A 27306-nucleotide genomic window follows, 5' to 3' on the forward strand; every position below is an offset into this window, starting at 1 on the left:
TTTGAGACGGTTCATATAGTTGTCGAAGTCATTGCATATAATCTTTGAGTCAGGAAATACAGTATGGCACAGATGGGATATATAGAAACTTCCACCGAACAAATCTACAAATGTTAGACCATTCGGTAGTTTCTTAAGTTCTCTCAATAGAATATCTTTACATCTACTCTTATTTCCAAAGAAGGGTAACGGTGGTTTTGTAAAATTCATTTTATATACAATAAAAATGTTTTTTTCCTGAAAAGTGACAGAAAAGTGACAAAAACATTTACGAAGAAATCTTGACAAATTCAAGAGGGTAGAAAAGAGGTTAGAAAAGAGGTTATATCTAACCTTCTACCCTAAATATATTTTTGTCTGATTTTACGAAGAAGTCTTGACAAAACATTTACGAAGAAGTCTTGACAAAACATTTACGAAGAAGTCTTGACAAAACATCTTCAGGGCTAGAAGGCACGAAGTGCCTGGAAGCCCCACTACCTTTTTTTTTTTTTTTTTTTTTTTTTTTTTTTTTTAATATAATTTATAAACAACTATTATTTAATAAAGTTTAATTGCCAAGGTTCATCTAATTTTTTGATTTTTAATGTTTTATGAATTTTATTTATCATGTATATATCTAATGAAGATTATATATGTAGAAGATAAGTACCTTAATATGTACGTAAAAATTAATGAAATTTATTTTGAATGTAGAACCGAGCAATTTTCAAATTTTGTGCTTTTTTTGAATTTTCTCGATACCAGATAAGTTGTGTTGGCTAAATAATAAAAAAAAAAAAAAAAAAAAAAAGGTAGTGGGGCCTCCAGGCACTTCGTGCCCTCTAGCCCTGAAGATGTTTAGTATAAATGAAGTTTTTATTCGGAAAATTGTTAGTCTTCTGGTGTGAATTCGGAGGACTCTTCTTCTTCCTCCATTGCTTCTGGGAAGAAGCCTTCTTCTGGGTCGAAAACATTATATAATGTTTCACTTTTCACAAATTATATATGTTTTCATGCTTTGTCACTTTTCTGTCACTTTTCAGGAAAAAAAACATTTTTATTATTATATATAAATGAATTTTACAAAACCACCGTTACCGTTCTTTGGAAATAAGAGTAGATGTAAAGATATTATATTGAGAGAACTTAAGAAACTACCGAATGGTCTAACATTTGTAGATTTGTTCGGTGGAAGTTTCTATATATCCCATTTGTGCCATACAATATTCCCAGACTCAAAGATTATATGCAATGACTTCGACAACTATATGGACCGTCTCAAACATATACCAGACACAAACAATATATTGAAAGAGTTAAAAGAAAAGATACCTATAGGTAAGATGGAACGTATACCATTAGATAAGAAAAATATTGTGAGAGAGGTTTTGAAAAAAGCAGAATATATAGACTGGGATAGTATATCTGCTAGACTATTATATAGTGGTTCTATAAGAGTTCATGACATTGAAACACTTATGTCAAAAGTTTTATATCTTAACTATACAAATGTTTTCAAAGAGGACATAGAAAAATATATTGAGGGTATAGAGTTTGTGAGATGTCATTGGACAGATTTGTATGAAAAATATAAAGACAAGGAAAATGTTTTCTTTATAGTGGACCCGCCGTTCTATAACACATGGGATTTTCAATACCAAGTAGACTGGACTTTGAGAGACTCTTTAGAAACTTTAGACGTTTTACATAACCATCCATGCTTTTACTTTACATCCGATAAAAGTGGTTTGGAAACCGTTATGAGATGGCTAGAGGACATACATGACTATGAGTTTATATATGACAAGATAGAATATGAGAGAGGTCCTATAAACTGGAGAAAGTGTCACAATAAAGAAATTTTATTAGTAAGTAAATGTGGTTTGAAATCGGATTGTTAGTTTTAGGTTTTTTCCATTGTGTCATTTATTTATTTGACGTGGCAGAAAAGTACAGAGAATATGAAGATGAACCAATGCCTGCAAATGTTCAGCATATGTACTCGTAAGAGATATTTTTATCTAATATTAAATGGACGCACAGAACTTAGCGAATGCACAGCAACCTGGACAACCAAACCCAGAGAATATTCCAAATGAAGTTAGAATACAAACTGCAATGGCAAACTATGGTCAAGTGCCAACAGATGTACAAATGCAAACTGCCATGTCAAATGACGCTGCGTTAGGTTTGCCACCATGGTATGCAAATATGAGATGGAAAGAGTTTTATACAAACCCTGAAGTGGGATATAAACAACTTTATGCAGATGACGCGAACACAGGAGTTGACCCAGAATATGTTTTCTACCAGAGGAGAAACAGAATGTATGAGCTCCAGTTAAAGAATGCTATGGAACTCAACAGGAAACGTAAGAGACTAGGCGGACATTAGATTTTTACATATAGTAAAATGGGTTTCTTCAGTAGTATTGGAAACTTCTTCAGAAGAGTTGGAAGAGGTATATGGAATGGAATAAAAACCGTAGGAAGAGGAATTTGGAACGGTGTCAAAAATATTGGTAAAAGGGTAGGTCAGTTCGTTGGTATTATACCTAAAGACCCTGAACCAGAAGAGCAAGCTCCTGTTATACAACAGCCTGAACCTGCACCACAGTCTAGTTGGCAACCAAATCCAACACCACAACCGTATTAAAAAATTATATTTTTACCGTTCGATAGTAGTTGTATATGAAACTAAGTTCTAAAAAACGCATGGTATAATGGAATTATTCTCTTTCTTCCATCTGTAGTAAACCATACTTGAAAGTCTGAAATACTTCCACTTGGTGGTTCGTATAACTTTGTAGGTTTTTCGTAAAAGTCATTTGCCAAGCATAAGAAAGAGTTTTGGGCGCCAGAAAATGAAGCATGAACAATAATAGCAGCTGGGTCGAAAACATCTTTAAATAAATATGGTTCATCTCTTGCATATCGACTGTAAATATTTGCTAAAGGAAGTTCGACTTTCTGATTTAACATTCTTTGCAAATAATACCATGACATTGCAGTGAATTCTGTATATATTTGTTCGTCTTTCTTTGGATTGTCTTCGTAGATTTGAAATGACACTTGTGAATTTTGTTTGTCATATACAATTCTCACATAAAGTGTGCTCTCGGTATTTGCATATTCATCAGCATATTTTGCATAACATGAATTTATTTTATCTTCTATATTTTTTAACGCAGTCTGTAGAGAAGATGAAAGGTCAACTTGTATTAGCTCAATTTCTTCCCACATTTTTCGTTTCCCTTCAGATATATAATCTATATGAAACCTTACAATAAATGGAAAACTTTTATCTTCTACAGACACAAACTTCATTCTACGAAAGCCAATAGCTTTTGTGACAGATGGGTCTCTTAGCCATCTTAATGGGTAGTCAAAACGATAGCCTTCATGCTTTACGGTCTCTGTCTCAAACTTTTGACCGACATTAGTAAAAAGTTCATCTAATGGTTTAGTTGTAGCAACTCTTGAATTTTCTTTTTCTATTGGAAGCATATTTTATCTAGAATAAAAATGTCAAATGAAACAGCGTCTATGAGAGAAATACAACACAACCGACAACTCATTGTGCAAGCTCTAAATAAGAACACAACAAACTTTTCAAACTATTCTAAGATATCTGAGTCATTGAAAGAAGGAAACTTAAAACTGACATTAAACCCAATGACAGATGAGTTTCTGTTTCAAGACAATAAGAACCATACTGTCTGTATAAATCCAACAAAAGGAACTTTAAACGAGAAACCTATAAATGAACTTCTTTTGAAAGCAGATGTTGACAACAAAGCTGACAAAGAATATGTAGACGATGCAATAGCAAAAGAAGAAGAAAGAGCTAACAATGCTTATGCAACAAAAGAACATACTCATCCTGAACTAGCAGACAAAACATATGTTGACAATAAAATGTCAAGTGAAGTGACAAGAGCTGAAAACGAATATTCTAAAAAGACTCATACACATACCATTGCAAATATTACAAACTTACAAGAAACCTTAAACAGGAAAAGTGACGTTGGACATACACATACATCTTCTGAAATAACAGACTTAAACGTTAGCCTTGAAAAGAAGGCAGATAAGGAATATGTTAACGAAATATACCAAAGTTTGATAGGAACAACGAAAAATATTGAAACTATTGTTGGTGACTTTTCTATCTATGAAGAAAACAAATATTTTAGATGGGAGTTTGTACACTCCTTAAAAAATGGTACACGGTGTAAACTCATTCCGAAAAATAACAATGAAATGTATGTAGGCTATATAAAGAATGATGGTACACAAGTTAAAGTTCCATTAGACAACAACTGCTACTTAAACTTATATGGAGACGAACAAAAGAAATATTTCCGAGTTTATGAAATGGCAGATATGACATTGCCTGACCCAGCTCCAGCACCATATTATTATGACTATGGTGTTGACGCACGTGTAGACCCAAAAAAGCAAACATTATATTTAGAATATTATAGATATAAAAGATATAATGCAATAGAAAAAACGAGAATAGTATATTATTATATAGATGACAAAAATAAATATTATAGTCAAGATTTTACCTACCCTGAAAACATAAGATTATATTATAAAAAATATTCTGACACAAACCAGAAGAAACCTGAAATAGTTGCGCTATATTTTAAGTTCAAAAGAGACAATCTTATAAGATCTCATATGTTTGATTTAATGAACCCGGTTGGCTCATTATATGTTTCAATGAACTCTACCAGACCAGAAGTAATGTTTGGTGTTGGTGTATGGGAACAAATAGTCGACAGGTTTTTGTATTGTGCAAACTCTTCAAAGGAAACAGGTGGAAGTAAAACGATTTCAGGTGAAAATTTACCTGCACACAGTCACTACATAGATTTAAGTACATCTCAAGCAGGTTGGCATAAGCATAAATTTTGGGATTGGTCAGCAATGAAAAAAGGTAAAGGATATGATGTTAAAGACGACGTTCAGTTTGCTATAAATTGTTTCTGGGGTGACACTCAGGGAGATGGAAACCATACACATCGCGTTTCAGGGTATACGCAAACAACGGGACAAAGTAAAGAATACATGCCACCTTACATGACAGTTTACGCATGGTATAGAATTGCTTAGTCGTCATTTTCAACTTCTTTAGCATATTGGTCAGGAGTTGTCTTATATTTGTTAGGAACTGTCTTTGAAAGTATACCACCTTGAACTTTGACAAGTTTGAAACGAGGTCTGACAATAGTAGTTTTATCTTCTGCTTGCAGTCTGTACATTTTGCCATGTTTGCCTAAAACTTCATAATATTCTCTTGTATACTTTCTTCTATTTTTACGAACACGAATGTGAGTACCTGTCGGGTTCCCATTGTTGTCATAGTCAATAGTATTTTCATATGGGTCGCGTTTAGGTATTTCTATTTTTACTTTGTCACCTTTCTGAAGTTTGAAGCCCGGCATTCTTTCTTGTTTGTCTCTTTTGACTAAATTATTAAATATATAGTCTTTCTCTAAGTCAGGGTTGTTTTTCATTTCTTCGGGGGAGTGGTTTCCCAAACCTTTTTGTTTACGGCTATTGTAAATATTTAAAACTTGTCTCATCTTTGCCATGGAGAAGTGTCTATATTTGTCGTCATATGACATTTCATTTGCTTCACCACCTTGTGGTTGGTTTAAGTCTCTTAACATTTTTATACAACCGTCAATGACACCAAGAGCAGAATGGTTTTGGTCGACAATGAAATATTGGTTTACATTTTTTGAACGCAGATAGTTTTTTACATCATCTGATTTGAAAGAACTTTCACAGTCAGATGTCAGTTTTGTTGGATGGTATTTGTCAACGAATATTGTCAAAGCAGTTTTCACATCTAAAATATTTTTGGACCATAATGGTATGGCTTCACAGTATCTTGTGTTTTGACCGACAAATATTAGCCAGTATGGTGGTCCATCTGTTCTAACCTCGGAATGTTTTCCAAGATATCCATAAACCAAGCATTTGGTGTTGAACTAAAGATTTTTACCATGAGTGCTTTTTTTGTCGCTTTAGAAACATAGGGGTCCTTGTTTGGATTCGTCATTTTTTATCCTATAAGAAATGGGTTTATTTGGCGCATTAGCAGGAGTTGCATCCAGATTTTTGCCCGCAGTGGGAACAATAGCCAGAGGTGTATTTGGAGTTGGAAGGAAGATTTTGAGTACATTAGGTATACTTAAAGAGAAAGCACAACCTATTATACAAACTGTACAGAAAGGTTGGGATGTAGCACGAGATGCAACAAATCTTATTCCAAATCCTGAAACAAGAGGAAAAGTTCAAGGATGGATGGACAATGTAGGAAGACAAGCAGGAAACTATTATAACAAAGCAAATGACTACTATAACCAAGCAGGACACTATATGGACCAAGGTGAAAGATTCTTTAACAGAGGATATAACCATGCACAACAATGGGTAAACAATAACCAACCTCAACCGCCTCAAACGTGGGGAATGTAAAGTTTTTTACTGAGATGAAATGAACAATACAGCATTGAGACAAATGGGTTCAAGATGGATTTGTCGGCTTCCAGCAGTTACACAACGTGTTTGTCAAGTTCTTCCTATACCTCAGAAGTTTTAGACCGACTTAAAAAACCTAAACAACCAGTTGAAAACAAACCAAACTAAAATTTTTTACTGAGATGAAATGACCGAAGAAGTTGAAACGGTAGATTTGACACCACAAACAAAAAGTTCAGAACCATTGTCAAAACCTGTCAAAGAACTTACAGATGAAGAGAAAAATTCAATAATAGAAAGTGCCAGGTCTGGAAATACAAACCCTAACTACAAAGTCACTTTTCATAAAATGGAACGGCAAGTATCTCAAAAAAGAAACAGACTCTCACAAATAAAATATTGAAGTCTGAAGGAGCTTTCGAGACAACAGATGGAAAAGTTTACTTCACTGACCAACAGTTCATTATAGAACATCTCATTGACTTAGAGTCGAAATATTCTAAACTTTACAACAAACACAAAAAGTTGAAAGGAAAACAAAAACAAATGGCATATGATATTTATGAAGATGTTAACGACACAACTGTTCCTGCAGGTGAAGTAAAGTCAGAGGAACCGAAAAGTGACGAAAAACCGATAGAAGAAGAGAAACCAAAAACTGAAGATAAACCAAAACCAAAGTTTAGTTTCCAAACTAAACCAAGTCAACCTTCATTAGCTGGTATGGGTTGGCGTCAAAGACTTATGGCAGCAGGGTTATGTAAAGTAAAGAAAAAAAATATTTTTTTATTTTTATAAAAATGCCCCCATATAGAATGGATAGAAAGTCTGCTAGAATAAAAGCAGAGTTGCAAAGATATGGTTGGAGAGTTTCGAAGAATTTTAAATATAGGAAGGGAAGACCCATAAAAGTCTATGACAAACTGGCTGGTCTTCGCTACGAAATGGATTTGGAAACAGCACGTGCAAATTATCCAAACAGACTAGAGAGGTTAGAAGAAGAACGTCTTATGGACATGCCTTTCGATGTTAGTGAACCTCAAGTTGAAGGACACGACGGCTTTGCCAGATTCTACTGGAAACATGACGAACAATTGCATCCTTTGAGAAGGAAAAAAGGTAGTGCAGAGGATGGTCATGCTCCCATGGAAAGAACAAGATATGCATATGAGAAGTACCGTGAAGTTAGAAGTCAAATTACATCTGGTCGAACCTTTACAGTAAACTTTGACGAAGGAAAGAACAAAGAAGGCTTCATGGGAGTACTTGCTGCCATACAAGAGAAATAAGAAAGGACACAATCTCAGATTGACCATAACGGATTTGGATGGTCACATTTACTATGCAAATGACAATGAACAAACAGCTGCAAAACTTCTTGACGCTTTCAAGACTACAAAGAGAGAACAAATGGTTGACTCCGACTCAGACATTTTGAATGCAATTGAAGGAATTGCAAGTGTCAAGTTCGAATGGTACCAACCTAACCCTCAAGCAGTCAGACAACATGCTGGATACTTCCCGTTCATAAATAAGTCTGACATTGACTTGACAAGGTATGGAATTTACAATTCAATTGAAACAATTGTCAATGAACCTTGCATTCTTACATGTCTCAGGAACTCTGGTCTTGTTACAGATGAGAAGATGAAGTATCTTGAGTCATGTGTGAAGACAAGGTACATTCTCAGAGGTCAATTGGCAAAAATTGCACCGTTGGCAAATGTCAATATCCGAGTCAACATACCTACAGCTAAAGGTTCTTCACATGACGACTATGTTGTTGAGTTCAATTTACCATGGTTGAAGATTGCAATTGTCCACAACCACTTCATGTTGAACGAAAGTCTTACAAACCCATTGTTCGGAAAAGGCAAGTGCAACATTGTCAGAGCTGTAAACATTCTTTTCGAGAAAGGTTTGTTGGAACCAATTCCAGATGACAAGCTGACAGAAACTTTTGTACCAAAAGACGAAACAAACTTTTCACTGTTAGCAAGACCAAAAGTTGTTCCAGACAAAGTTCTAGTACAAAAGAAGTACACAATTCCACAAGGAGTTGGATTGTTCGGATACCAACCTGAACCAGAAGAACTTCCAATGAGGTTGCAAGAACTTCAAGATGCTATAAACAAACTTCCATTGAGACATCCAATTGACGTCAAATTGTATTGGAGAGCATCTGAGTTAGGTCAGAAGGTTTTATATGAAACAGGTTGCTTCGACGATGTTTATGAGATAACAGGAGAAGTTTCTCAGAAGATAAGAGACTCACTTGAATTTCCACAAACTGGACCAATTGGTTGCGACAAGTTCGACTCAGATGAAAAGATATACTATGTCGACCTTAACGCTGCATACATGAGGTTTGTCCAATATATTCCGACTGGAATTCCAAACGAAGATGGTGAGTTCCCGGGAAGGAACTATACAGTTGGAAAAGTCATACAACAACTGTATGATATTAGGAAAGCTTCAAACCCCAAACTTGCAATGACACTCAAATTGCTTATGAATTCGACATGGGGATATTCCATTAAGAAACCTCAAGAGATGAAGAGTAAACATTATGAGAAGGTCGACAACTTTGTTGAAAGGTTTTCTCCTTTTGTTTTGAAGTACGAATTCACTCAAGGTCAAAGTGGCTTAGTAACCACATTAAAACCTATTGTCGAACATTGGTCTTACCCTCAGTTCGCAAAGGCAGTCCTTGACAACTACAACAAATTCTTCTCCGAAGTCAAATCCAAAGTGAAGGTTTACTATGAGAACATTGACGCACTCATGACGAACGAAGAAGGATACAACAAACTCATTGAAATGGGAATGGTCGGTGAAAAGATGGGTCAATTCAAATTGGACAAAATTTTCACCGAAGTTCATGTCCTCTCCAAGCGTAAGTACTGGGGCATACTTGAAGACGGCACAGAAATAAAACATTGCATGAAATAAAAAATTTTTATTCGAATTTGAATTAAAATGTGGGAATTCTTGGGAACGGGAAAGGCTTATTTACTTGAGGAACAGGTAAAGGTGGTGGAGGTGGAGGTGGTGGCAACCAGTCCATTTTATATTCCTTCCTAGCTAATTTCCGTTTAATTTCATGGTCGCCCTCGGAGTCTTTGAATCGGACAGGTCGAGTTACACCATTCTTGGTCTCAAACTCATATATAACCTGTTTGTCTGTATTTTCGTCGACTATGGCACGAGACACAAACATTGACCAAACGGACAAAAAGTGTCATTTCGGATGGTCACGCAGCCAATCGCATTCGAGCACTTCGAAGAAGCCTTACGTTCCAAGGGAGAGGGTGTCTGGTGCAAGGCAGAGGTCATGAAACTCTACGAGCAGTACATCCTCAATGCCTGGGAGGACAAATCGTCCTTGGATTGGCAATTCTACCAACTCCTCTGGGACGACCTCCTACGCAACTGGGATAACGAAAGAGCCCAATTCAAAGGTCGGGAACTAATTTTGCAAATTACCCTTAATTTAACATACTTATCCAAATAAACACCTAAATTTACTTGGGGTTTCCCCCTAAAATAAAATTTTTTTACTCTTAGAACCACTCGAGGTTCTCCTTACGGTTGTTGAGCTTGTCACCGTCAATGTGTCTGACCCTCGTCTTCTTGTCTGGATTTGGAACCCATTGAATTGCGACAAGCTTGCCCATGGAGATTGAACCGCGATTCCGAAGGTTAAGGTTCAAGTGTCCCAAGTTGTTGAGGACTGGGGTAAGAACCTTGCCTGTCTCCTTGTTGCGGATTTGGTATGGGTAGGGTTGGGAAATTTCGTAAGCGTCATCGGCAACAAGGGTTGCCCAAACTTCCTTTTCTTCGTGTTTCTCTTCTTCTTCTTCCTCTTCTTCCTCTTCTTCCTCTTCTTCCTCTTCTTTGATAATACCTTCTTCAATTTGGTACTCACGAAGTACGGTGTTGCATGTTCTGTCCTTTCCGAGTACCTTCCAGATGGCGTCTATCTCTTCGAAGAAACGGTAGATGAGTCTGGCAAGGTCTCGGTTCTCTCTCGCGTAAATGTGCAAGGTTTCCGTGAAATCGTTCAGGCATTTCTCATTGGAAGCTTGGTTCGTGAGGACTTCGACTTTGAGATTGGTCATCTCTGTCATAAGACTACTTTGGAGAGTCTTAATGGTGTTTGTCAGATGAGCTTTCAATTGGGCAATTTGAATTTGAACTGGGCGCTTGTCTGGCAACCTTGAAAGGACATCTGCTATTGTGTTCGGCTTCGGTGCTTGTTCGGACATCGAAAAAATGAAGTGGTTTGAGAATGGCGGTTTTACTTCAAAAAGCTTGTTATGACAGTTATGTCATACAACAAGTTTAAAATAATATCTTGTTCTTCTTCTGAACGTTTGTTGTCTCTTCCGATAAAAGTTTGGAACATGAGAACCAAAAAACGTTTTTTGAGATTGCGGAAGAGTTCAGGCAAACGTTCATATTCCGGATATGTTGGGAGCAGTTCGAAACATCTGAGCTGACTTTCGGACAAAATTGGGACAATGTCAACAAATTCATCTTTGGTCGGACTGCTTGAAGGTAAGTCCCTTACATGTAAGTAGCTCTGGTAAAGTCTTCTCATTTCTGCTAACTTTTGGAGTATAGCTTCGTAGTTTAGAAGTTTTAATTTTAATTGTCTTATTCCACTCTTGACATCTAAACGGTAACTATCCATGAGGTCAAGAGTAGCTTTGGTAGCTTTAAGTGGAGCTATCTGTTCCTTGACCTCTGCAATTTTGGTTGCAATTGTGGTTTGAGCTCCTTCAAGTTCGCCGTCTATGTCGTTCTCAACGCCTTCAACCATGGCTTGAAACTCTTCATCGGTCCATTGAGATTGGTGTGGGACGAATTTAACTTGCTTCATTCAAAAAATGAAAAAAAATGTTTTTACTCAAAACGTTAAGGTTGACTGAACTGGTTGGATGTCGCCTTCACAGGTTATGTAGAACGGCTGACCCGAGAAGTGAAGGAGAGACTGAATTGCCAATTTCATATGGGGTAGGGGGTTCTCCTTGTTTGGTATTTTTATCCAAGGACGTTTGTTTAGGAACTTAACAAGAGTTTCTCTTTTGGCGTCCTTTATGTCGTCGAAAGGAGTTTTTTCCTGGTATTTGAATTGGAATTCCAGTCGAAGTCTCGAGATTCAAGGCAGCCCTTCCAGAAATAGCGGTGAACTTGACCTTGGGCTTCATTACCCTGCGCAAGTACTGCTTAACAACTTCATTTATCTCTATAAGGTAAATTGCCTCGTCAAATCCTTCTGGTATTCCGAGTCCTTCCATCCGACAGGAAAATATTTTCCCGACAACTGGAAAAAATTTTCCGGACAAAGGGAAAAAATTTTCCCGACGACAGGAAGAACTCTTCCAGTTGTCCGTCCGTAAACCATTCAAATTTTCGAAAATTGAGAACTTTTTGGTCGAACTTCAGAAAAAGTTTTTCCTTCCGACAGAAAAAGTTTTTCCTTCCGACAGAAAAAGTTTTTTCTTCCGACAGAAAAATATTTTCCATCCCACAGGACACAAACGAATATCCGACGTCCCACCAACCGAGTCCATTCCCAAACCAGAGGAACCTAAAGCACCAGCCCCTGCACCTCAGTTCCAGCAAGTACCTCCGATTTACTACCAATTTCCACCTCAAGGTTACTACCCACCACAAGGCTTCCCGAACTACCCTCCTCAGCCTATGCCTTACTTCCCCAACCCTTGGATGTTTATGCAAAACCCTGCCCCACAATTCCAATCTCAATCCAAGAGAGACCAAGAGTTCGAAGAAGGTCTGAACCGCTTACGCAAAGATTATGCTACTGCCCCTATGGAAGACGACAGGCTTTCAGTCTCTTCCCTCAAATCGACCGATTCGACTCGTACCACAGATTCGGTTCGTGACCGTGAAGACTACCTCAAGCAGTCTGAGAGACTCTTCATCCTACAACCATTTACAGTTGGAGCTCTCAAGAACATGCGCAATTACGAAGGTCAGACACCAGCTGGAGACCGCAAAACAGACGTACTCGCAAGAGCCGTCCAGCTCGTCAAAACAAAGACTGAGATAGTCGACTTCATTCTTGCAGCTTGCCCATACAAGTAAAAAAATAAACAATTACGAGTTAAACTTTTTATTCTTTCTTTTCTGAGTTGTTTAGAGCTGGTTTCTCTTGTAGGAACCTTTCGTACTCTTCCATGGTCATGTAATTGCGAATTTTGTACGCAATTCCAGGTTCGTTGTTTTTGAACCTGATGTATGTAACGCTTCCATCCTCCTCGGGGAAGTAAGCTGCTAACATCTGACCAAGTTTTCTCGGTGACTCGGAGCTCATAAAAATGTCACTTTTTAAACGTTAAGTTTTTAGTCTTATTTTACCCTTTGTTTACCCTTTGTTTGTCAAGGTAGTATTGGAGTGCAATTTCTCCAAATTCTCTGTGTCGGAGTTCTTCAGCATTTTCCAAGGTGTACCTGGAGAACTCAAAGAAGTTGTCAAGAAGATACTGCCATGCTGCTCTTCTGAGTTCGTCGGTATTTTGGAAGTGTTGCACCTTCGAGTCTTCGGACATGAAAAAATGACACTTTTTCTATTAAACCGTTTTGGCATTTCTCATGAGTGAGTATAGTTCTGCCGAACCATTGGAAGAGAAGAAGTACCCTTGCTGGCAAAAGACAAAAATAGTTGCCTTAGTTGTCATTGCAATTGTACTCGTAATTGAATTCATTGTACTTCTCTTCACGTACCTAAAACTCAAGGACGGCATATGCTTTAAGAAGCTACCATCTTACTAAGACTAAACACTTAGATTTTTCAAGCTTGACTTTTTACAATTTGAACTTTGTTGCTGAATTCAGCAAAAATATAATTTAGGGTAGAAGGTTAGATCTAACCTCTTTTCTAACCTCTTTTCTACCCTCTTGAATTTTCATGAATTTCCTTAAGATAGAAAAAATAAAGTTAGTTTTTTTGTATTTTTTTGTATGTAAGATATGATTTCAGGGGTTATCTAATGAAAAAGTGTCATTTTTTTGTATTTGACGAGAATGTCGGGTAGAAGGTTAGATCTAACCTGTTTTCTAACCTGTTTTCTACCCTCTTGAATTTTCATGAATTTTCCCGAAATAAAAAATAAAGTTAGTTTTTTTAAAAAAATATTTTTTATTTTTATTGTAAGAACATGTTAGCAACAACAGCACCAAACTCGTTAGTCATGAATCCAACATCTATGTTAGTAGAGATGAAAAGCTTCATTCCTTCTTCATATACTTTTGAAACAGAAATCCAGAAGATAAAGCAAGAACTTTAACAAGTAATTTAGACTGTAGTGCGAAAGATGAAAACAAATGAACAGTATCTTATGAAATGCAGGACATTATTGACCATTTGCCTAAAACTACCTGAAATCCAACAACCAAAAACTCACTATTCCTGAATTCGACGAAATTGAAGTCAAAGCAACTGACTCAGTAGAAATAAAGAAGTTCATACGAAAGGTAAATTATGAATTCCTTGGTTTTCATTGCACCATAAAGTTATGGACAAAGATTGCGACATGGTATATAAGAATGTTTCTGACATATATAAATCTGAAGAATTTAAGACCTACGAAACTTTGTTACATTAGTTGCAAAATGTGTATGGCAATAAGAGATAAAGATAAAAGATGTAAAATATGGAATGAACAAATAAGACCCGCTATGTTTGAGATGAAGAGAGCAATTGACGCTTTTAGTTGTTTTAGCAGGTAAGGTTCAGAATATAACGCAAAAATGAACCCGCAATGTTCAAAATGTAAAGCAGCAATGAGGAGATATAACTACTCCGTCAAAGAGATAGAAAAGAATGAGAAACGACTATGCAGATTTAAAGAAAGAAGCAGAGAAACCAGCAGAAAATAAAATGGACATGTTAGCATTCTGAACAAAAACTATCCAACTGCTGACGATTTCCTTCTATCTGACGTCAAGAAGAAGTATAAAGAAACTTCGGCATAGTTAAAACATTCGATGTACTAAAAGAAGAAATAGAAGCTACAAAACTGTTTAAAGTCTCACGAATTCATAACGTTTACCATGTAAAACGCTTATAAAATAACTGGGGTAGAAAAGAGGTTAGAAAACAGGTTAGATCTAACCTTCTACCCTAAAATATATTTTTATTGAATTCAGCAACAAAATTCTGAGTAAAATGGCATAAGATTGCTTCCCTCGGAAACAGTGAAAAATAACAGAGTATTTTGACAACTTCAAACAAGCAGAGTAAATGAACTCTTTATTTTTACGCTTGACTTTTTACAATTTGAACTTTGTTCGCGTAGATATGAATTCTGAAAGAAGTATGAGGGTCTTGTATGACTTTGTACTTCTCCCATAGTTCATGTCTGTCAAACTTACCTGCCATGGACTCTTTCATAAGTTCCATGAAATCGTCTTCGGACAATCCGGGGAAAAGTATATGTCAGTAAGTATTCTTTTAACATCCTTACTTAAACTCTTTGCTGTCTGTACACAAATGACAACTGAGATGTTAAAGTGTCTGAGCTTCTTAAGAATTCGACACATATCTTGTTCTCTATTCTTTAACAAAGGATGAGAGGCGAAATCATCTAAGATAAGAAGACATCTATGAGGGTAAGTCTTCCAATCGTAAGATTGCAATTTCTTCGAAATGTATTCTATCTCTTTCTGTTTGTTTCTGAAGTGTTTCTTCTCTAATATTCTCTGCATTTCCTCATTTGGGTCTTTAAACTTAGAATTTATATACTCATTTATAGCATTATACTTCAAAACTCTTCTTTGGTACTTCTTTATCCAATCTAACAACTCAGTATCCTTTATACATACTAACTTAGACTTCTTTATAATATCTTTGAACGAATTGACGGTTTGGTCAAATTGACCAGAAGTACTACAAATAACAACTAACTCATAGAATGGGTTCTTCTCATCTAGTTCTTGTTGTTGTGCAGCCATTTTAAGATAAGTGAAAGTCTTACCCGACCCAGGTGGTGCAATTAGACCTGTTATACCATTCTGAGCAAATAAGAACTTGTCATGTATAGGCTTTATCTGAGCATTTTCTAACTTCCTCTTGTTCTTGTTTAAAACATTCTCAAATTTCTTGTCAATGTCAGCAAACTTTTTTTCTAACATATTTTTAGAAAAATTAAAATTTTTATCTTTTAGAAAATGTCTAGCGATTTCGCTATCTATATTCGAGACAAGCTTTTCGACAGCAAAACATCTGTCGACCATAAAATCTTACATAGTGTAAACAAGAAAGGTGAATTTGTTCTAAAGTTCTGTTTCTGGGAATATGACAAGAACCATAAAACATTAAGCAGAGAAGTCTTAAAATTTGTCAATGACAGACTTGTTGACAGAGATGACGCCTCTTGGAGAGATGAAGTCCAACAAAACTTCTTAGAATGCAAAGAAGACACATGCGCTGTTCTTGAAGATGAAATAGAAAACAGAATAGATGAGCTATTAAAGGACAAAGAACTTTTACATAAATATGGTTGCGCCAAATTTGACATAACTCCACCAGAGAAGAAGAAGAAAGAAAAGAAAGAGAAAAAAGTAGAAGAGAAGAAAGAACCTGAACCAGTTCCAGAGAAAAAGAAATTTGACATGTAAAAATAAAATTTTATTTTTAGAACATTTCTGGGTCAATGTCAATGTTCTCTTCCTCTTTAGGAGTAAACACTGGCTTAGACTCTAAAATCTTTTTACCCAATTTACCTTGAACTTCTACAACTTTAGACTCATAATATTCATAGTCGTCTGCTTTCTTTGGTTCATAAGGTATAACAAGTTTGTATGCTTTGCCTTCTTTAAGGTTTGAGAACCTTCTGTCAAAACTTTCTTTGACTGCTAACAAACCTTCTATGTCTAAGTCTTCAAATTTCGCACCATTTTTAGTCACAATAGCAAACTTAACTGGTTCGATGTTCCAAACTTTGCTGAATGAAGACTTTTCAAAATGGTAGAAGTAAACATTCAAATATGTGAATGGGTCTAGTTCTTCTTTAAGTCCTGACATGTACTTTTACTGAGATGAATTTTGTCATCTTTTCTATCGGATAAAAAAATATTTTTTTTTAAAATTTACTCATAAAAATTTTTCTTTGTATATACACCATTCTGTACGTCTAAAAGACTTTTGACATTTGCCAAGAATGTTCGTTTAGACGCTGTCATATAACCATATTCTTGACAATATTGTTTATACGAATCGTACAATGACCTTTCATCTAAACACTCAAAGTCAGTTTCATCTATGAACAGTTCATATACACTCTTGTTTGCTTCTAACAATGTTTGTCTCTCTTCGGTATGTGGAATTTGTCTTGGATTGAACTTTGAAATATCTAATGTCATAAAATATGAGAACAAGTGGTTGTAAAAGTCAGATGTCAAAGTTTCTGCTAAGTCGTCAAAATATTCTGTATCTTGCATATGAGAATCTGACGTTCTGACAACTACATATCTTCTGTCAGAACTTTCTAACTTCATCGGAACAGCATTGTTTGAAACCATAATGAAGTTTGCAACATTTTCACAAACTCTTTGGTCTTTATACTTTCTTTCAACAACTCCAACTTTGTCTGTTATAAGACTCTTCAAAGCATCTGAGTTTAAAACTTTTGTTGTATCTATACTTTGAAGTTCGTTACATACTATAAGTTTCATATTCTCTATTGAGGAGTTAAACTTGCCACAGATGTTTTCTAAGTTTGTCATATTCGGGTTCGAATAGCCCTCTAACAGTTTGCACAAAATATCTGTAAAGAATGTGTTCTTACCAGTTCCTTGTTTTCCAATTATAATGAGAGCAGTTTCATTTTTAGCACTTGGATGTTGTAAGATGTTTGCAAACCAACATAAGATATACTCATAACTTTTCGTTTCCATTGCATATAATTTCTTTGACATGGTCTAACCAAGCTTCTATAATATTTTCTTTCCATTCTACTTGTTCATATTTATATCCAGTGAAGATAGAATAGAAGTTTGGAGAAGGTGTATAGAACTTTATACCTCGAACTGAAAAATCTTCTAACTTTGACAATAAGATATCCCAAGCATCTAACATCTTCATTCCAACTTGTACAACTTTTATTTTCTTAAGTTTCTGTCTACATTCTTGTTCTGAAACTATTGTCGCTTTAGGTTTGTTAAAGACTACATCCCATTCTTTCATAACATAACATTCTGGGGCAGAGTCGACATAAATGACTAAACGTTTCAAATTCTCGACTGCTTTGTTATAGTCTCGAAATGGACACATATTTCTGAATGCTTGGAAGTCATAAAAATCTGAAACATCTATTCTGTACATTTTTATAAAAATAAAAAAAATATTTTTTTTATTCTTGACTTTTGCATTTGTTGCATTTGTTGTTCTTGAGCTATTTGTTGTTGAAGTTGTTCTTGTAATACAATACTTTCACCAGTTGCATCTTCCAATTCGAAACTTTCTGCCGTCATTGACAAATACATAGGACATAAAAGTTTTACAGGAACAAAGTTTGCGTCAACTAATGTCAACGTTATACTTGCCAAAGTGTTTGAGTTCACTAAGGTTGAAAATTCTGCATTCGAATGAACAATAGGCAAACCAGCAGAGAAAGTATTGTTTATACGCATAAGTATCTTTTGGTCATAATAGTTTCTGTCGACATTCGAATAACACTTTGAACCTAAGTTTGAAACAATATATAAATTGGTGTGCTTAATGTCAATGGAATAGACATTCCTTGTATGACACCTTTTCCTGTTATAGGAAACTGTTGGTAGTAAAAACCAGAAATAAGTTTTGTATTATAGCTCATATCGTTTATAGTAAACTCAGTCGGACATCCAAACATAATGAAACCTGCTCTAGTTGCAGCACATGTTACACCCGTCCTTAAAGTATTAAATAAGTCAACAAAACCTGTTGGTGGTATATCTGAGTAAGTATCTTCAAAGGAGTATTTTTTACCATTCACAACAATAAAGTCTTCTGGTGTCAAAAGAGCAAAACAGGCTTTAGTCGTCATTGTGTTTAAGTTAGTTTACAATATCGTCCTTGAGGACTTTGTAAGTTTGTTGTTATAGAATTATATGACTCAGGGTTTTTAGTCGTAATAGTATAAACCATTATATCTTCTGCCATTTATATATATTTAAAAGTTTTTCTGAAAGTGGAGAAGAACTTCATCTAAACTTTCACATGGCGTTTCTTGAAGTTCTCTGTCTAAGAAGTTCAAATATTTTGTAAAGACATAGAACTTTCCTTTGTCTACACGAACAAACAAAACAGGGTCTTTCATATCGTTCAAAAGTGTGTAAAGTCCTTTACATGAAATAAAGTCTATATTATTTTTCTTCAAACATCTTTCAAGAAGTTTTGACATTTTTACTTAGCAAATAAATTTTAATGAAATGTTGTGGTCGTCAAATATTTTTATGACGTCTGGGAAACTATACTTTAAGTTCAACGTTTCACCTCCTTTCATAACGTATATCTTGTCAATGACATTATATGAAACACCACAGCAACTAATGTCGGGTTCTATTTCTTTGATGTTTATATCGTCTGCCTCTGTCAAAAGTTTCAATAGTTCTTTCAAAACTTCATGAGGTGCAATGACATATGAGTTCACTTTTACAGGGTTGTGTTCGACCAAGTTTAACATTATACCTAAAGCTTGACAAATCTTCTCCTGAGTTTGAAGTTTGTCTTTAAGTTGTTGGTAGTCGTTTCGAATATCTGCAACAGAACTTAAGTCTCTGCTAACTTCAGGATATGTTGGTTCTTTTACAGGAACAATTGTTATACCATCTTCGTCTTCGTATGGTTTCCCCACTTCAACATCTCTGTCTTTGACATTGACAACAACACTTTGACTGTTTGTTTGAGTTGGTGAATTTAACTTCACATCTGCCACCGCCATTAAACCTTTTGAAACACTTACGCTTCTATTTTTCGGAAATGACATTTTACTTAGAATAAAAAGATGGACGTATTCGAGTATCTCTTCGAATTGAAGCAGAACAAAGTTTACACACACAAACAATACAAATACATTGACAGAATAGTTCTTTATACAAACAATGGTAAATGTTATAGAATAGCAGTCTTTGCTGAACCAAAATATTTTCATAAAGCAAAGAAAGTTGGTATAACTGAAATGGTGAAAGTTCTTGAAGCAGACAAAAATATAACTTCAAAACTTACAGATATTTCTAAAGGTAAGTTTATCTTACAATATTATGTCAAAACTGGCGTACTGTCAATATTTGACGGAGAGAAGTCAGTTCAAGAACAACTTACTGACCTGCTGCCAAAATCTGCTCGATGGAAGCTGTCGTTATGCCAATCTGAGGAGCCCCAGCAGGTTTCATCGAACGAATCTTCAAAAGAGCATCTTCCGTGAAAAGTGCTATTGGTTTTGTAAACTTCTTTGCTCTCAGTTCATCTGGACCGTCTCTGTCACCAGTATATTGTATTTGTACAGTACCAACAGTTGAAATACCACCCATAAAGTCTTCTGAGTCAGCAAATGGAATGCCAAGCCAAAAGTTTGAACGGTCTCCATTTGTATATTGAGTTTTTTGACCTCCTGTATGAGTCCATACTTTCACATATGGCATAATAGAACTTTGCATTTCAGGGTTAATGGTTGTTGTGAAGTTGTTGTTAAAGTTCATAGCATCTAATGTCAAGTTGTATGACCTCATATCCTCAACTGTAGAATATTCTTCTCTTGGATAATATTTGCCATCTATGTTTATATGATATTTAATACCAGGGTTGTAGAAACAAGAATAGTCATTTATAGTTCGTCTGAACAGTACAAACATAGTATCTGCATGTTTCATTGCAGTTGTTAAAGCAATATCTGTTCTTGCACCTGGGTCAGCACTTTGGTTTCCAACTTCACCTGCAAAGTCTTTGACAGATATTTGGTGTATAGGGAACATAAGTGGAACTGCAATATATTTGGCAGCTAAAGCATTTGAAATATCTGGGTCCAACATATAGACTGCAAGTCTGCTTTCTATTCTCTTGCATTCAAATTTTTCGCATGTGAACTTAACTGGGTCCCAAGCAGTTCCAGCAGCATTGAAATAATAGTTTACTTCATTGTTGAAGTTTGAGAAACCAAAGTCTAAGTCAACTTTGTCTTTGCAAAAGTCGGCGAATGACTTGCTCCCATTACGTCTGTAAGAGTGAATGGGTCTTGTGTTGGTGCAATGACTAAGTTATTTTTGCTTGGAGTAAGTTCGATAGAAATTTTTCCTGCCCAGTTTGGCAAGTATCTTAAAAACCTGAAGATGAGGAAAGATGACAAAGGAACTCTAAGTTTCAGTTTTACTTTAGTGGCAGCAGTTCCATCTGAACCAGAAAGGTTAACATAAACTCCTGGAACGTTAGGGTCAAGTCTTCTTATTTTCTCAATATTTGCATACTGGTCTGTTTGTTCTCTAGCTTGTGGTTGTACTGAGTTTCTCAAAGCGAACCATTCATAGTTTGCCCATGTTACTGTTTGAACTAAGTCAGAGTTAGAATATATCTTATATCCCATGAAAACTTCTGGAGCATATTGGTATCCGACATAGAAAATTCCATTGCAACCTTTCTTGTCAGACAACTTGGCAGAAGGTTTTATTTCAATGTCTTGTTCCACGTATAAGAATGAGTTGTCAATAGAAATAATATGAAACCTGTCGCAAGCAATATCTACTGTTGTTGAAGAACCTTCTCCAAACTCACCTACGTTTCCATAAGAAACAGCAGTTGTATATTCGTAAGTTCCAGGAACTATTTCTGACCTTCTAATGGCATTGTCGCATTCGTTATACCATTCGGAAACATTTCCGTTCATGGCATCCAAAACTGTTGGCGTTATATTCTGAGCGGCGTACATTTCATATGGGTAAAAATATAGAATAGTTGGATTTATATATCATAATAGAACCCACTCGACCAAGCTTTACTTTCTTCCTGACTGAGTTTTTAACTCTTCTTTTTCCTTCATTGCCACTACTTTCACTAGATGAAGTTACTTCTTCACTACTTTCACTTTGTTCTACTCTTCTCTTCTTCTTTGGTGTCGCTTTTGGTAACTTGCCCTCTGCTTCAAGTTGTTGCATCTTTGCCTCATGTTCACCTAGTATGTTGTAAATTTCCCATGTCCTTTTTGCCTTTGGGCTCTGGTCGCCCATCTCAGGTAACCTATATCCTAGAAAGATTTTGTCATAGTTTGTATTTGAGTCTTCGCGTATTGTTTGCATGACTCTTTCCTGAGTTTCCGGTTCAAGCTCTTCAAACAGAGCTTGTCCATATGGAATAAGCTCGTTTCCAAATATATGTTTTTGTAGCCATTCTGGTTTTCTTTCCATGTTACCAATAATATCTTTTGTGAATGGGAAAGCTTTTACCCAATTTCAGTCTTGCGTCATTTATTTCTGTAGTTGGTTTTATTTTGTCAAGGAACATGTTTTTCAATACTAACATTTCATTTGGTACTGTCCATTTGAGTTTTCTTAAATATTCATCCCTTCTCGGTTCATTGTCTGCAAAGTAAGTTTTTATGACATTTTGTAAACTTTCGTTTGCAAGGTCATGTACAATAGGTTCTCTTCCTTCTCTCTCCCTAACTTTCTTTCTAAACTCTTCACCAAATATACCATCTTATGGTTCTGTGTAGTTCTTTGAGATAAATGTTCTAGAACGTCAGGTGTTATATTTCCATCAGCCATGTTCATTTCATACTGGTCCAAAATATCTGCATGTTTCATATCTTTCAATGGCATTAAAGCCGCGCTGAAAATACCAGCTATATCTGGTTCACCATTCACTTCCATTGCGTCTACAACTTCTTGGAATTGTGGTTGTAAGTTTATGAACCACCTATCCGGATTAGCTTTATGACCCCATCTCATTGTAGTTCCATAGTCTGCAGAAACAAAAGTAGGTTTGTTTCCATATTGGTTAGGTTCTGAATGAACTTTAAACAATGTTTCATTTCTATATGTTTTGTTGAAATTTAACCTTTTATTTTCACCGAGTTCATCCAAAGATTGAACGTTATATGTCGTAAGTAAAAAGGATTGTTGTATTTGTGTACATTTTCTTTCAGTACTTCCATTCTATGCTGAATATTTTCATCTGATGTTGGAGTCTTTTGTATGTCGGCGAACATTTTTCGATATTCTTCTACTATGTCAGCCGAATTTTTTTAGACTCTTGGAAAGATTCCATATTCTCCGCATACTCTTGTTGAGGGTCAAGATTTTTCGGCTGTTCCAAATCTTCATCTAGTTCTGTGAAGTTAGTTTCCAAAGGAGGACTTGTTCGTTTCCTTCAGGCTCTTCTAGCTGTTGTTGCTGAACTATTTCTTCCATGTCTGGTTGTATCTGAACTTCTTCCTGTGGAGTTTCTTGTACCTCATCTGCTGGCATTTCATATATTCCGAGACCGTTTTTAACAAGTTCCCTATCTAAGCGTCATCCGCATTCATAACCTTTCTTCTTTCGTTCCGTCTCTATTTTTTACGCGTTTCATGAAGAAGTTGAATTATCATTTAGCTCTGACACCAAATATCTCGGAGTAAATTCATCCATGTCATTTGGATGATATGCTATTAAATCATATCCCTTAGCGAGCTTGTATTTTCCAGGTTTGAAATTATATCCATTTGGTGCTGACCATAAAGCTAAATAGGTTCGGGTCAGTATTTCCTTCCTTGAACTTTCTAATAGCTTCTTTATATCTGTCACTAAAGTCAAGAGTATCTGGGTAACCATAACTCTTCCTTAAGCATTTTTAAGAATTCTTGGTTTCCTTGTTCTCTACTTCTTTTATGTCCTTGCTCTGTTTGTTGTTGTTGTGCAGTGTTTTGAACTGTTGGTTGTGTGTGTTTTGAACTGTTGGTTGTTGTGTTGTTGTTGTGTTGGTTGTTGTGTTGGTTTGTGCATGCCTGTGTCTGTGTCCATGTGACGATGTAAATGTTTTAGGTAGTCCTGGTGCAGGTGCTTCTCTTGGAGGGTTTGGTGGTATATAAGTTCCACCAGCTGGCACATATGTTCCATCTGCAGCGTAATGTCCTACCTGACTTTTCGTTTTTAAGAAAGCATTTACTAGGTCTGTTTTGGTCTGTTGTAACTCTTTTTCTTGACTTTTCACAACAGTTGCTCTAACGGCGTCATAGGCACTTTGAACTGCCTGTCTCGTTGCTGCATCTGTTATTTTCGTCATATTTTGTGCTACTTCTTTTAACTCTTTGTCGAAACCTTCAGACTTCAGTTTCTTTCCAGATGAGAAGTCGTTCACTTGTTTCACCTTACTATGAAGAGCTTCGAAGGCGTTCTTAAAGTCAGCATTGTTAAAGCTTCATTTGAACTGTCTTCATCCGCTTGTATTTTTGTCCTTATTGACCCTATAAGTTGGGCTGCTTTAGCGTTGGCTTGGGCATCTAACCAGTCATTGTTAGCTTTTATATATTCTGCGCTTTTCATTGCCTTTTGCATGGCTGCGTCGTTATTTTTACTTTCTTGTGCTAAGTTTTCATACTGTACGGTTTGGTTTTGCAACTGTAAAAGTTTTTCTGCCTTTACATTTGCTTCAACTTCTTTTTTATACTCATCGCTATCCATATATGTCTTCAGGGCTTTTTGTTTTATCTCTTCATCTTTCAGTACTTTATATTGAGTAGTATGGTTTTTCAAATTTATAACATCTTGTTCCATTTTTGCTACTTCTGCTGCTTTTTCTGACACTTTTTTCGCATATTCCTCTGTACTTAGTTCTTTCAGTTGTTCTTCTTTCTTCTTTTTCTCTACGTTTAACTCATTGAGTTTCTTTGTGTGTCTGTCATATTCTAGTTTCTTTTCGTTTTCACTTATTTGTTTCTGTATGTCTATGTTTGACTTTTTGACATCTGTTATTTGATTTTTGAGTGAACTCAAATTCATTTGACTTTGAGGGTTATAAGCTGTTCCGTCTGCAGCTCCACCATAGCCTGCCATTTTCGCTAAAAGTGCCGCTCTTAAACCTCCACTCTGTGCACCAATAACTCGGTTTAAAAGCATAGGGTTGCTTGACATTTGTTGCAACATAGTGGGGTCATTCAATTTGTTGTTGCAACTGTTGTTGTGGTGTCAGTTTTACTATTGGATGTTTCAATGCTCTCTTCCTCTTACGTATATTCTTACGTAGCTTACGTGGCATTTTAAGTGAAGTTAAAAAGCGGTTTTTGACAGATGTTTATATGACACTTTTTGTTCAGCACAAAAAACTACTCGGTCAAAGTGTTGTCAGTTTTGTAAAATAACCGTCCTATCTCATTCTATAAGGGGAAAGGCTTCTCAAAGTATACTTCCTTGGAACGCCTGTAACTTTTCCTGTAGCGACGATAGACCCTTACTTGTCCGGACAAAGTTATACTATTTTGAGTGCTCTACAAAAAAGTCAACGGCGACGACTCTCAAAAACCGTTGTGTAAAAAGTTTTACCGTTGGACAAAAAAGTATATATAGAAAACAAAAAACGTTTATAGTTCATTCAATATTTGAGATGGAACGGTTTGCCAACGGTAACTATTAAATAAAATAAAAAAATAGAGGGGGTTACCGTTGACGAAAACGGTTTATTTTAAACTTTTCTATGAGTAGTCCGAAAAAAACAGTTCATTTTTCATAATGTACGCGTCTCGAACAGTGAAGCCCAATTCAATAGAATACTATCTCGAAAAACAAGAAGCTGACACTGCTATTCAGTCTTTAATACAGAACCAAGCTCAGGAGAACTCAAAAGACTCCCAATTCAAATCGACATCCAATTCGAAGCAATTAAAACTTGACTCGAATGTTTTAAAACCACAGCCCGCACGAACAAATACAGCTCTAAGAATAGACCAAAGAATACCGAACAAAGAGTTGAGGTCAAGATTGAAATTACAATCGGATGAGTATTTTTCCCTTAACAACCAGGGAAATACTCCATATAACCGTATCTACACAAATACCGTTAAAGAAACAATAACGGCATACACAAAACTCTGTCAATTGGTCCCCAACCAGGACCAATTGACGGACATTATATGTTCCTACCTTCCCATATTTGCTGAGTGTGTGGAAGGTAGGACATTGTTACAAGCTTGCTTACGTATGCCACCAAATCTCCGTCAACAATTTGCTCAAATTGTACATGAATTTAAAGCTTTTAACAACGGATACGATGAAGATGAAGTAGCAGATGAATTTGGGGAAGAAAAAACATTTTTCCCCTCATATAATACGCCTGCAACAGTATTTCCTACTAATGAATTTCACAACTATTGTGTCGTTCATTTAATTGTTGTGGATATGCCCACAGGTGAAGACATTCTCAGTGGTGACTTCATCGAAGTCTGTATCAATACAGAATTGGGAGAAGATGAGTTGCACAAATTCTCCTACGTCGAACATATATTCAAACCAGCACACCAACTCTTTATCGAAACTGAAATAACACTCACACAAAATATGTCCATCTCATTTAAATCCAAATCAGGACGTCCATACAGAATTTGGATGAACTACGTCCTCCTCCACTACGCCGACGATGACGAAGAAGAGGAAGAAGAGGAGGAGGAAGAAGAAGAGTCCTCCGAATTCACACCAGAAGACTAACAATTTTCCGAATAAAAACTTCATTTATACTAAACATCTTCGGGGCTAGAGGGCACGAAGCCTGGAAGCCCCACTACCTTTTTTTTTTTTTTTTTTTATATATGGATACAAGGTGTCTTATAGATGAATATATGCACAAAGTTTAAGAGGCCATTTTCTTTCAGAAACCGAGATTTGTGAATTTTTTCAAATTTTGTGCTTTTTTTGATATTGAAATTTCATTTCATTTTTTTGATGCATATCGATGCACCATGCGAACTTAAAGAAAGGCTATCTTATATAGATGCTATGAAAGCTGTCATTGATAACGAATGCCATGCAGGTTGTCCATATCAATTAAAAAAATCCAAATTTAGGGGGAACAAAATTAAAATTCAGGTGCAGTGCAGATAAATGTGAAGCATGTATCTCATTTCTAAAGGATGATGAAGAATATATCCTAACAGAATATAATGGAACACATAATCACAATCAAATCAAAGATGAGACAAAGAAATACCACACATTATCACAATGCTATCGTCGGGTACTTATTAATTTTATAAAACAGGGGGTGATCCGAAAATGGCTCAAATTGAATGCGACAAAAAACTTGATCTGGATGATCCACTTAACAGGCCATCTTTTTTGAATGCATCTTCAGATCAAATGAAAACAATTCAGGAAAAAGGAAATAAAAAGATCAAAGGTATTCAAAAGTACGATGATAATCAATTCAAGTCAACTCAATTATTTAAGGGTATCAAAGAACAAGAGTCACCAAAAGATTTAATTTATTTCGATGTCGATAATTACAACAAACCAAAGAAATTAATCTTTTATTATGCTTCTTTCAAATTCCTGGACATAATCAAAATTGTGAAAGAGCATTTTATTGATGCAACCCATTCATTACTTGAATTTAAAATGTTGTTTTACATGATATCAGCCAAATTTCCAAATACACATGCATTCCCAATTTTTCAATTTGTCGTTTATCCAAACACTTCAGAAAATATTGCATTCTGTCTCAAGGCATTTTTTAACTGGGCAAAAGTAAAACCAAAATATTTTATGTCAGATTGTGCACAAGAAATCGAAAATGCGATTATCAACTCTTTTCCAGAAGTTATCCTTCATTGGTGTGCAGTTCATGTAATGAGGGCGT

The 27306-nt window shown here is 35.8% G+C and overlaps 13 protein-coding genes and 11 pseudogenes across 24 annotated transcripts, besides 3 other annotated features; 10 read left to right on the forward strand and 14 right to left on the reverse strand.

Moving 5' to 3' along the window:
• The first annotated feature begins 514 nt into the window (after positions 1 to 514).
• Positions 515 to 771: a mobile genetic element.
• Positions 769 to 26262: a mobile genetic element.
• TVAGG3_1079430 (uncharacterized protein) lies at positions 2014 to 2376 on the forward strand (the record flags this gene model as incomplete). Its single annotated transcript, XM_051256626.1, has 1 exon — positions 2014 to 2376. The coding sequence occupies one exon, from the start codon at positions 2014 to 2016 to the stop codon at positions 2374 to 2376; it is 363 nt and encodes a 120-aa protein (XP_051076146.1).
• Positions 2859 to 3488, reverse strand: TVAGG3_1079440 (annotated as a pseudogene). The gene has a single exon. A coding segment is annotated over exon 1 (630 nt).
• On the forward strand, positions 3507 to 5105 carry TVAGG3_1079450 (phage tail repeat-like family; the record flags this gene model as incomplete). The annotated part of the gene is made up of 1 exon (XM_051256627.1): positions 3507 to 5105. One exon carries the CDS (start codon positions 3507 to 3509, stop codon positions 5103 to 5105), a length of 1599 nt encoding a protein of 532 aa, XP_051076147.1.
• On the forward strand, positions 6078 to 6479 carry TVAGG3_1079460 (uncharacterized protein; the record flags this gene model as incomplete). The annotated part of the gene is made up of 1 exon (XM_051256628.1): positions 6078 to 6479. The coding sequence occupies one exon, from the start codon at positions 6078 to 6080 to the stop codon at positions 6477 to 6479; it is 402 nt and encodes a 133-aa protein (XP_051076148.1).
• On the forward strand, positions 7298 to 8504 carry TVAGG3_1079470 (annotated as a pseudogene). Its single transcript has one exon. A coding segment is annotated over exon 1 (1207 nt).
• On the reverse strand, positions 9457 to 9702 carry TVAGG3_1079480 (uncharacterized protein; the record flags this gene model as incomplete). The annotated part of the gene is made up of 1 exon (XM_001297210.1): positions 9457 to 9702. One exon carries the CDS (start codon positions 9700 to 9702, stop codon positions 9457 to 9459), a length of 246 nt encoding a protein of 81 aa, XP_001297211.1.
• TVAGG3_1079490 (uncharacterized protein) lies at positions 9733 to 9996 on the forward strand (the record flags this gene model as incomplete). Its single annotated transcript, XM_051256629.1, has 1 exon — positions 9733 to 9996. One exon carries the CDS (start codon positions 9733 to 9735, stop codon positions 9994 to 9996), a length of 264 nt encoding a protein of 87 aa, XP_051076149.1.
• Positions 10046 to 10750, reverse strand: TVAGG3_1079500 (CYTOCHROME B-C1 COMPLEX SUBUNIT 6, MITOCHONDRIAL family; the record flags this gene model as incomplete). Its single annotated transcript, XM_051256630.1, has 1 exon — positions 10046 to 10750. The coding sequence occupies one exon, from the start codon at positions 10748 to 10750 to the stop codon at positions 10046 to 10048; it is 705 nt and encodes a 234-aa protein (XP_051076150.1).
• Positions 10783 to 11367, reverse strand: TVAGG3_1079510 (uncharacterized protein; the record flags this gene model as incomplete). Its single annotated transcript, XM_051256631.1, has 1 exon — positions 10783 to 11367. The coding sequence occupies one exon, from the start codon at positions 11365 to 11367 to the stop codon at positions 10783 to 10785; it is 585 nt and encodes a 194-aa protein (XP_051076151.1).
• TVAGG3_1079520 lies at positions 11395 to 11785 on the reverse strand (annotated as a pseudogene). The gene has a single exon. A coding segment is annotated over exon 1 (391 nt).
• Positions 12222 to 12596, forward strand: TVAGG3_1079530 (uncharacterized protein; the record flags this gene model as incomplete). The annotated part of the gene is made up of 1 exon (XM_001297211.2): positions 12222 to 12596. One exon carries the CDS (start codon positions 12222 to 12224, stop codon positions 12594 to 12596), a length of 375 nt encoding a protein of 124 aa, XP_001297212.2.
• TVAGG3_1079540 (uncharacterized protein) lies at positions 12625 to 12825 on the reverse strand (the record flags this gene model as incomplete). Its single annotated transcript, XM_051256632.1, has 1 exon — positions 12625 to 12825. One exon carries the CDS (start codon positions 12823 to 12825, stop codon positions 12625 to 12627), a length of 201 nt encoding a protein of 66 aa, XP_051076152.1.
• TVAGG3_1079550 lies at positions 12877 to 13060 on the reverse strand (annotated as a pseudogene). Its single transcript has one exon. A coding segment is annotated over exon 1 (184 nt).
• On the forward strand, positions 13670 to 14385 carry TVAGG3_1079560 (annotated as a pseudogene). Its single transcript has one exon. A coding segment is annotated over exon 1 (716 nt).
• TVAGG3_1079570 lies at positions 14770 to 15464 on the reverse strand (annotated as a pseudogene). The gene has a single exon. A coding segment is annotated over exon 1 (695 nt).
• On the forward strand, positions 15681 to 16130 carry TVAGG3_1079580 (uncharacterized protein; the record flags this gene model as incomplete). Its single annotated transcript, XM_051256633.1, has 1 exon — positions 15681 to 16130. One exon carries the CDS (start codon positions 15681 to 15683, stop codon positions 16128 to 16130), a length of 450 nt encoding a protein of 149 aa, XP_051076153.1.
• TVAGG3_1079590 lies at positions 16236 to 16536 on the reverse strand (annotated as a pseudogene). The gene has a single exon. A coding segment is annotated over exon 1 (301 nt).
• Positions 16602 to 17237, reverse strand: TVAGG3_1079600 (Poxvirus D5 protein-like family; the record flags this gene model as incomplete). Its single annotated transcript, XM_051256634.1, has 1 exon — positions 16602 to 17237. The coding sequence occupies one exon, from the start codon at positions 17235 to 17237 to the stop codon at positions 16602 to 16604; it is 636 nt and encodes a 211-aa protein (XP_051076154.1).
• On the reverse strand, positions 17348 to 17835 carry TVAGG3_1079610 (annotated as a pseudogene). Its single transcript has one exon. A coding segment is annotated over exon 1 (488 nt).
• On the reverse strand, positions 18902 to 19435 carry TVAGG3_1079620 (protein of unknown function, DUF4106 family; the record flags this gene model as incomplete). The annotated part of the gene is made up of 1 exon (XM_051256635.1): positions 18902 to 19435. The coding sequence occupies one exon, from the start codon at positions 19433 to 19435 to the stop codon at positions 18902 to 18904; it is 534 nt and encodes a 177-aa protein (XP_051076155.1).
• TVAGG3_1079630 lies at positions 20843 to 21412 on the reverse strand (annotated as a pseudogene). Its single transcript has one exon. A coding segment is annotated over exon 1 (570 nt).
• Positions 23600 to 24578, reverse strand: TVAGG3_1079640 (annotated as a pseudogene). The gene has a single exon. A coding segment is annotated over exon 1 (979 nt).
• TVAGG3_1079650 lies at positions 25188 to 25796 on the forward strand (annotated as a pseudogene). Its single transcript has one exon. A coding segment is annotated over exon 1 (609 nt).
• On the forward strand, positions 25854 to 26159 carry TVAGG3_1079660 (uncharacterized protein; the record flags this gene model as incomplete). Its single annotated transcript, XM_051256636.1, has 1 exon — positions 25854 to 26159. The coding sequence occupies one exon, from the start codon at positions 25854 to 25856 to the stop codon at positions 26157 to 26159; it is 306 nt and encodes a 101-aa protein (XP_051076156.1).
• Positions 26257 to 27306: part of a mobile genetic element that runs on past the window's edge.

Source organism: Trichomonas vaginalis, assembly GCF_026262505.1.
Source record: "Trichomonas vaginalis G3 chromosome Unknown ctg_142, whole genome shotgun sequence".
Classification (NCBI taxonomy): Eukaryota; Parabasalia; order Trichomonadida; family Trichomonadidae; genus Trichomonas; species Trichomonas vaginalis.